Source organism: Carya illinoinensis, chromosome 9 (assembly GCF_018687715.1).
Source record: "Carya illinoinensis cultivar Pawnee chromosome 9, C.illinoinensisPawnee_v1, whole genome shotgun sequence".
Lineage (NCBI taxonomy): Eukaryota > Viridiplantae > Streptophyta > Magnoliopsida > Fagales > Juglandaceae > Carya > Carya illinoinensis.
In genome coordinates this window covers 41,241,837-41,252,023 of record NC_056760.1, presented here as the reverse complement: position 1 = coordinate 41,252,023, position 10,187 = coordinate 41,241,837, and the positions used below count along the sequence as shown (strand labels likewise).

The following is a 10,187-nucleotide window of genomic DNA, read 5'->3' as shown; positions in this document are numbered from 1 at the left end:
CATGCTTAAGGTATCCCCACTACCTATGCAGATTCAAGACTCAATAGAGGGCCGGAAATACATAGAATCACTTGACGGATCGCCATCTTTAGCAACTCATGTACTACTACTCCATCTGCTTCCAAATTGAAGAAAAAAACTTGATATTCGAAAATTGAGGAAGAAAAAATAAGAATAATCATGAGTTTGCTCCCTTTATTAGACATGCAAATGCTTATTTCATGAGTATTACAAGGTGGATGTATAATTGGACGCTGGTACGTCCATAGAGAAACGCCACCGAAAAGGCAAATTTTTTTTTTTTTTTTATATATATTTAAATATTTTTGTTTAAAAAAATCACAACATCATTTAAAAATACTTTCTTAATCACTAAGTTAAAAATTTTATATTAAAAAAAATAAAAAATACAATCGGTAGCCACTTTATGTAGATAAGGCATTATCCTAATTATTGATATAGTTCACTATAATAATAAAACATCCCATTAGTAGGCCTGCATGCATACCAACCCTTCCAAACTATATTTGGGCCGAACCGCAGAGAACGCCATAAAAAAAACCGATCTAAACCGACCAGTAAATATCGGGTCGGGTCAAGCCCGTTAGACAAGCCGTTTTATATACAGTTATTATTAATTTTCCTTTAAAACGTGGAACGTACACAGACAATGATGATGGATATATAAATATATATATATATACACAGCTCATGTTTTACTTAAAAATCACGTTTGCAGATCAAGTACTACTTACTAGCTTGTAATAGGACATATTAATCATGTGCATGCATGCATGCCCATATGTATATATCTATTTATTTAAACGGCGCGACCTTTGCATGTTTTTGTTCACATTTGGGAAAACATGCATTATTAATTCACATTAAGTACATACTGGCCGGAGAAATTCCTGCATGCGTGCCCCGGCCATAAATTTAATTCATATGTATCATATTGCAAGAATATTCTATTCTATCTGCATATATGATGCGCTGATCATCATCATCATCAGAATTAAACAAAAAGTACAGCCAAAATCATGGGACAAAGAAAACCTCGATCAGGACGTACGTAGAGGATCAGATGATCTATCAGAAAGATCATCATGATGATCTGCTCAAAAGTGGGGGGGAATAATTAAGAAGCAGAATGATTGAAACGTTGAGAGTTTCTTAAGAAAGATATCCAATAAACGATGATATTCATGCGTGTGAGCTTGCTTTTTCCCGGCCTGATCACTCACTTCTCTTTTTAAGAAAAATCAGAGATAAAAAGAAGAAAATCACCAGTTTAATTATCATGTGCTTGGTGACGCGGATTGTCACTAGTACTTACTTAGCTTGATTTCAACATATATATAAGTCACGTTTACTTAATTTAGTTATTCAGCTTATAACTAGGTACTATCATATGATAAATTAAGATTATGTATTTACAACGTGGTGCATATATATATATATATATGTTTGTGTGTTTATGAGAGAGAGAGAGAGAGAGAGAGAGAAACCACCACTTAACCCAAACCCTCAATGAATACTGTATGACCCAACATATGTAATATTTAATTAAATGAGATATAGCGGAGAGTCAGGATTCAATCTGATTAGGACATGTGATTTGATGCTATATAAAATTATCACTTATCTCAAAAGTTTAAATTGATGAGAAGATATAGGTTTAATTATTTATATTATATTATTAATAATATATATAAAGAAATATTCTCTACCTTATTAAATTTTAAATTTTATTATGTAAACAATATAAAATATATATTCTTCGTCCACTTGCAAATAAAATAATTTCATGCATTGAGAATCGTATTATGCGGTAGTACCGGCCATTATCGTGGCTTGGGTTAGTCCATTATAGGCGTACTATATATATATATATATATATATATAAATGTAGCGCATACAGAAGAGAAAGCAAACTTTACTACAAGATCAAGCTCAAAGTGGTTTTTCTTGATTGGGCTGGAATTCGGATGAACAGTCTTATGGTCATAAGTCTTGATAAGTCCTTTTTAGTATAATAAATATTGTTTTGTATCTAATTATAACGACAAAGTTCAAATAGTTGATTGTAGGACTCTTTGAGATAAATAAGTTATCTTTTGGTACCACGATATATTAAATTTTTGAAAGAGGCTTCAAAAAAACTTTTCTGAATTAGACGAAGCTGGTAAATATATAATAAACAAGAAGTTCATAATATATGAAGGCAATCGGCCATGAGTATTACTACAGGAACCTCTTTTATAGCTAGGCTGGGTTATCTGAACATTGATTATGACTCTAATTATAATCATTTAGGCTCGGTATATATTCACATTCTGCATACTGTTAGAAATTCCCCAAGTGTAAAATGCTATTTGAATATACGGCTAGGCAGCCAGCTACCGAAAGTTTCTAATAGCAAATATTGACTAAAACTGCTACACCAAAAGAAGCCTTCCTCTTAGTCAAGAAGTGTTAGAGTTTTGTCCTCCATGGCTTTTCCTATAAAAGGAGGTCATTTGTTTAAGATTAAAATTATTCTCACTGTTGTGAGAGATCAAAGCAGGGCTGAGGGTGAAATATTGGTTCTGGAAAAACCCAGAACAGAGGGCATTTGAGAGATAGAGAACTTGTTTATGAGTATTTATAATTTTATACAAACATATTGAAAATACGTAATTTTCACTTCAGTGGATGTAGGCAAGTTGCCGAACCACTTAAATATTGTCTCTCTATCGTCTTGTGTGATTTTTGAACAGGCCAGAAGCGCAACACATACTCTCTTTGAATAATAGTAATTAGGGCTTTTATTATTATTATTAAAAAATGAATTTTTTGAAACAGACTATAAATTTATTTATTTATTTTTGAAGACAAAAGATTTACGGTCTTAAAAATTCCCCAATCATTTTCTGAGAAAACATTCTCGAAATGGAAAGTTAAAAGAAGACAATGATCCGCCGGATGCCTTCTTTGACGTTCAATGATATTGTCAAAGAAATGGGCCCCGTCAGAAACATCTACGTAGTTGCTCCGATGATGGCATATTGTTTCTATCTACTACATGAAGATCTAGCCGCCTAAGAAAGAGAAGCAAATATATATAATGCATCAATTAGCTCAAGCTCCCTCATGAGTCCCTTGAGCTCAAAAGACTCTGATCGTAATAGGTTTTAAAATCACAATGACTTTGCTTATCCCGAAATTCCGAAGACTTTTCTGACCTATAAAACTCACAAACTTTGGTACACATGAAATATAGACGAACCCACTTGGCTTAGGAGCTCGTGTGAGATTCACCATAAATTTCGTATGCAGCTAGGATACTGAAAAGACACAAAATAAATTGTACATCCATGTTCATGCATCTGAGGACTGAGGGAGATTGCTTGGGCCCACCTATACTCGAGTAATTCCAAATCAAAAAGTTAAATGCCACTTGCCATGATCTTCTGTTGATCTTTCTAGACTTAAATGAAAGGGAAATGGAGGGAAAGAAGCAGGAAAGAAGGAAGGAAAATTAAGACACTGCATTTTTAGCAACATTGGATTTTGGTAGGCCGAGTGAATTTCACACGATGTTCTCAGTACCAAGGAAGATATAGATATTAATGTAGTCGGAGGCTAACATCCTCACGTATATATCTCTACATCAATACGTACAAGATCATGCATGTATATATTTGTGCAATAATCTTATCGGATCACCCCTCTTAGGGTTCAGTAGTGGCTTCTTGCATGCGTACGGGACTCGTGGATTATATATCCGAAAAGAACAATTAACTGTGGATGCATGGAAGGATTGCATGTGCATAGGGAAAGTAAAAGAGAAAAAGAGAGAAAAATAAAAAATAATATGACAAAAACATAATTCTATTTACGTTGCTTCGAAGGATAGGGATACTTTTGAGAGTAGAGGTCTGAAATTTACTCACAGGGGCCGGGTCACGGGTAGGATGTGTAGATAATTGGGAATTGAAGAAATTAACATATGAGAAAGGGAATACCACGTGTACGTTTTTGACCCTTTGCGGACACCGAGTGATAGTTTTTGAGACGCTGAATGTCTGAATATAGTCATTTCATGATGTCCTCTCATGGTCGACTTCCAATGGCAACAAAACACATACAGAGAGAGAGAGAGAGAGAGAGAGAGAGAGAGATGGTGGATAAGATTATATGAATCTTCATACTTCTTTTTGTTTGATATGGTTGGAAATATAATTATCTAAATCTACTGACCTTAGCCATGGGAGGCGGCAGCAAAAGACAGTGGCTAATAACAAAACTTGAAAAAAATGAATTCCTAAAGACAAATGAATGATGATCATATATTAATTAATTGTTAGGTGATATTTTTTGGACAAGGTGCTAACTCCCCACTACGGACAATATATATTAGTCTTGGTAGTGTGATTCCATCATTAATTTGGCAATGAAACCTTAATTATTGGAAAGCATATGATTATTAGTCCATGGTTCATGAACTTAATGATGCCCTGGCAGCTAACAGGTAGAAACTATTCCAATCTGATTGCTAGCTGCATCGATCTTTGCACTGATATTAATTATAATTTGTACGTATATAGGTAATTTCTTCGATTACTTCTTGATTTTGGGGCTTGTTATCATAGAGTAAAAAATAATAGACTCCTTGTTGAGAACGTTGAGTTAAAATCCCCCAAGAGATCATTATCGGGTGTGACAAAATTGTATTTTATGAGTGCATGGTAAATGTTATAAATTTCATGTAGTTACATCGCTCGTATCTTAATAATTTCCATATATACTTTTGAGTTCATGTTGGCAGGAGAAAATAAAACTCAAAGAGTTTTTTAATGGATCACTGTCCATGGAAACGAGGGATCTATTCTAATACGTTAACGATGATTAGATAGTAATTGAATTAATATTCATTTGCACATGTATGGTAGGGATTAAAAATAAGAAAAGATTTAGATGATACAAAAGTCGACCCTTTAACTCATTAATATTCATTTGCATATGTATGGTAGGGATTAAAAATAAGAAAAGATTTAGGCCAGTCGATACAAAAGTCGAACCTCAACTTATTTCAACTCATCTTATCTATTCATTACATCTTTTTTAAATTTTTATATAAAATATGATCAACAATTTAACTTTTTCAAATATCAAAATAATAATATATAATATTAAAAATAAAATTATAATAATATTTTAATTAATTTTTAACTTTCATCTCTACTCATTTCATCTAACTTCACTATCCAAATCTCCTTTTTCAAACTCATATTAAATATCAAATAATAAAAAAGAGATAAATAATTGAGTAATATTGCTAAATATAGTTTTCAAGTATGCAAGTATTTATACATTCCTTTAAAAAATAGAGTCCAATACTAGAAAGTAGATTTTTTCACGTTAGTTCTAAATTTGCTTATTTGTTCTTAATTTGCTTATTTTTTTAAAAGGAGTGCGCAACCTTTGTAGACCTTACAATCTTATGAATCATTTTCCTAAACTATTACATAAATAATTTGTGTAATTTATTGTATAATTTTTATGGGATGGTCGGTATTATATTTAGATCAGTTTGAGAACACAATTATTTTAAGATATTTTCAAAATATTTTATTATTATTCATAAATTATTTACAAATTATTCACTCATATATATTTTATTACTATTTTTGTTATTATTTACAAATCATCTAAATCGTATATTTGATTAGTAATCAAGATTACTTCAAACTATCTCGATAGAGCGGTGCTCCTCTCACAGTTGGGAGTTCGGTTGAGGCTCCCACTTGTCCTTTTGAGAATTTTTTTTATAATTTTTTTACATATATATTTTTTATAACATTTAAATATTTTTTTAAAAAAGAAAAAAATTACAATATTATTAAAAAACACTTATTTAATTATTAAGTAAAAAATAATAATTAAAAAAAATAAAAAAGTCGTAGAAACCATACATCACTCAACATTCCGACGAAGCTGTAAATTAATATATCCAAACGGAGGCTCACGGGATCTGGCTTGGATTTGTTTGTTATCTTAAAAACGAAAGAGGGAGAAAAAGACGAGCCCGCCCCTCTGATTTCGATGATGCTAGTCCCAACTGATAGCTCCTGTTGGGATTAATTAATTTTTCAATTTTTTAATTTTTTTTAATGATATTGTGAATTTTTAAAAAAAATATTAAAAAAATACATATAAAAAATAAATATAAAAACATTAAAAGCCACTAACGGTAACTTCCAGCATGATCCCTCTGGCTTATTGTGATTTTATTTTCCCCTCTCGTACAAACGCTGAGAAAGTAGCTTTTAGTTTTATTAATTGTGTTTGGTCAAAGTGAAAGCAAATATAATAATAATTAAAAATTAAGACAAAACACCAACACTCCACTTTTCCAGTAAACAGCCAAAAGGTCGTTTGCTTAAGCAGTCGTTTTCTAGCAGAATTTAATTTATATAAACAAGGAAATTCAATCACAACCCTCCAAAGCAGCAACCTCATAGCCCCCTTACCACTTGAACTTTATCAAGATCTTCATCCACTACAACCAATAATAACCCATCGATCGATCAAACTGCAGCCCCACCTCCCTTAAACCCTTGTCTCGCTCTGGTATAATCCTCAATCTCACAAAGTTCTGATCACACGGCGGTACTGCCCGATACGTATTGCATGAACTCTGTATCCTTCTCAAGCGCCGCCATTGTTTCTGGTGCCAAAACCACCTCAAGATCTACACTTCCCTTCCCTTCTCTTCCCGGAAACGCCGAGATCTTACCATCGAACTTGTTCGCCGCACCGCTACGCACCGCCAGAGGCCGTCCCCACCCGAAGTCGTTTTCGTACATGGGGAATCTCGGGGAACTCCCCATCGTCATCGATGCACCGTCGAAGTTCCCCAACGGGAACAACCTCGGCTCACTCTCCCAATCCGCTACTCCCCGACGGACTGTGGCGTCATTGTGGGCAACCACGTTCCGGTGCAGAAGATCTGCGCACCATCGCAGATCCCGGGACAGAAGCTCGCCGGCCGCAGCAACTGTCGGGATGCTCTGTATCGCGTTTCCAAAGTAGTACGGGTCCATCTGCGGTTCGAGCCGATGGCGGCAATTCACAGCCATTCGAAAGGTCGTCATTTTTCTTGCCGTCAGCTTCCTCGCACGTGTCACCGAACGCCATAGCTGAGCGCTGAGCGACTGAAAGGAAGAAATCTCCATCGTCCGATTCGAGATGTTGTTCCTCAGCAGACCCTCCAAGACAGACGATATCTTACCGTTAGGCATACTGTTATCTCCATTAACCGTTATCCAACTGTCATTACATTGCTTTCCGAGTAACTCAACAGCGGACTGATCGACATGACCGTTTTGCAAGTGATTATAATTATTGGCCCTGTATTTCAGCTTCAGAATTGCTTCCCTGCTGAAGTGAAAGATTTTCTCCCGCAGCGGCTCGTCGCCGGAAAAGGTCACCTTGGGACCGCCGGGTGGGAATTTGAGCACTGCCGGCGAGTTGAACACAGTGTTGCGAGAAAAGTCTGGTGCTTTGGGTAACTTCTTCCCTCCCCTGCAAACTTCAGCGAATGTGTTGAAGAAATGCCAGAAGGAGGTCCCGTCCGTGACGGCATGGTTGACTGTACAGCCGATGAAAACGCCATCATTTAGCTCGGTAATCTGGACGGCAGCCAAGGGCTTGAAGTGGCCCAAGTAGCTGAGAGTTCTGTCCAAGGCGAAGAACTCTTTGAAACAGGCAGGGACGTCGAGGCCCGGAGAGATGAGGGCGTGAAGGGATAGATGCTTGGCTTTGGCTTGGATGAAATCGACGCCCTCATCATTACAGACGATGTGGACGTGGCCATCAGAGTCGGTGGAGAGACGGCCGGCAAGGGTGGGGAAGTGGGTGAGAGTGAGAGACAAAGAGCGTTTGAGAAAGCAAAGGAGGTCATCGATGGAGTAGGGAGGAAGGGTGAGCAGAACGCCCTTCTGGATGTATTGGCATGAGAGCATGGGCATGTCGGAAACAGACAGCTTGAGGGGTTTCATGTCGGATTTATGTTCAGGGCATATTGTGCATTTGGAAACAAGAGTGACAGAAGAAGAAGGCATTTTGCTTAATATGTAGGTATGTATGTATGTTTAGGGAGCGAGAGAGTGCGAGAATGAGAGGGAAGCGAGGGGCTGAAGGGGGGTTTAAATAGATCAGGATAGGAGGGATTAAAGGAACAAAATTAAAATGATCTCATGCAAAAAAAAAAAAAAAAAAAAGCTACTATTGGTTTCGTACGCATGGAAGCCCAGTGGGATGGAGCTGATGTGATCATTATTACTCGTAATACAATGTAAGAAAGAGTCGTACTTAATACTTTTCAGAATGATTTTAGTATGCGAGACAGTGAAACGACACGAGTGAAATGTAGGTCTATGTCAGGGTGCATGCATCTATCTGAGGTTACCCAACCCGACCCGCTGACTGTATTTTTAAAAGGAAAAATTCTTCTTAACATCCTCACACTTCATACATTACATTTATTTTAATTTTTTTTTTATTTTTTTATAATAAATATATAATGTATAGATAATAAATAGAATAATTCAATTAATTTAATAAGAATAAAATAAAATAAAAAATAATAAAAATAATAAATAATATTTTAATATATAAAATGTGTGGTATATGATGATGTGTAGCATTGTCTTTTTAAAAGACTTTTACTGTATATAATAATATTAATTTTTTATATTTAAAATTTAAATTAATATTATTTTTAATAAAATTTATTTTTTAATTAATTACAATAAATTAATATATATATTAATATATAAATATACTTGTAATTAAATTTTTTCTTTTTAAAAACGAGAACTGGGCTATCCCCTTAGGCCCATCTGTCTAGTCTAGTCTCGAGTAATTCCAAAACAAAAAGTATTTTAACCATCTCCATTACTTTTTAGGCAAATATAAAATTAAATAAATGTAAAAGGGAAATCAGGAAAAAGCAGCGTCATTTTTACAATTTTTACAAAAAAAAGAAAAAAAAAGAAAAGAAAAAGCTGAGTCAGTCTTGCACTTTTAGCCGCGTTAGATTTTGGTAGGCCGAGTGAATCTATGACGATCGATGCTGTAAGTACCACGGAATAAATTAATGGAATTCGATATTATTGCGGTAGGAAATATACAGAGTTTTTTTTTTTTTTGTATAATCTTACAAAAAGATTTTACTTTGTTTCTAAGTATCTAATCGAGTAGTTAGTCTTTGATTTGTCGAGTTGGATTATTTTTTGAATTCAAAAATTTTGTTTATTTTTTGTTCAACTTCAATTCGTTAAGTTGAACTTTTAATTTACACTTGAATTGTTTTTTTTTTTAATTTTTTAAATAAAATTTAATAATTAATAAATTAGATAAATAAAAAAATTAATATTAAATTTATACAACTAAAAAGAAGAATCTCTATTGAATTATAAGATTTAAAAATTTATAAATAAATAATATCTAATTAATTAATATTTTTCCATATAACAATATATTATGTCCCTACATATATTTATTAATATATATACGTAATATGGTAGCATATCTATTTCATATATGATTTCTACATACTAGTCTATAAAATTATTAAATATTATTGATTAATTATTGTCAAAATAATAAAATATAGCTATAAAATATATTCAATATATAGACATAAGTAATTAGGTTACATATTATATATTTAATTATAAAAATGCTATACTTATATTATTAACTAATAGATATATATTCATATATATATATATATATATAAAGGTGTATGTATATATTTATCAATATATAAATGAAATTTAATCGAGTCGAGCTAATGAGTCAATTCAAGTATAAACAAATGGAACCTAACGAATCTTAACCAAGTCGAGTCAAGTTTTGTTGGGAATATGTCATTTAGAGCGGGTATCTGCTTTTACGGGCAAGTTTTTTTTTTTTAGGAATTAAGTTCAATTCAAGTTTAACTAAGCAAGTACTGAGCGGGCTATCGAATAAACTTGTTCATTTACAATCCTAATTATTTGGTAAAAATCCATAAACCGAAAGAGATGTTCAATAAAACCTTCAATTTGGTGCTTTGAAAAAAACTGAACTTTCAGCTTTTTACAAGTGTTTAAAACGCATTTTTATAAATTTTGCAAACATACATATTCCTTTAA

General features: G+C 33.5%; 1 protein-coding gene across 1 annotated transcript; it reads right to left on the bottom strand.

The window, feature by feature from the left end:
• Positions 1-6,393: 6,393 nt before the first annotated feature.
• Positions 6,394-8,176, bottom strand: LOC122277306 (BAHD acyltransferase DCR). Its single transcript, XM_043087260.1, has one exon. It carries the CDS (start codon positions 8,106-8,108, stop codon positions 6,645-6,647), a length of 1,464 nt encoding a protein of 487 aa, XP_042943194.1. The 5' UTR covers positions 8,109-8,176; the 3' UTR covers positions 6,394-6,644.
• Positions 8,177-10,187: the final 2,011 nt, after the last annotated feature.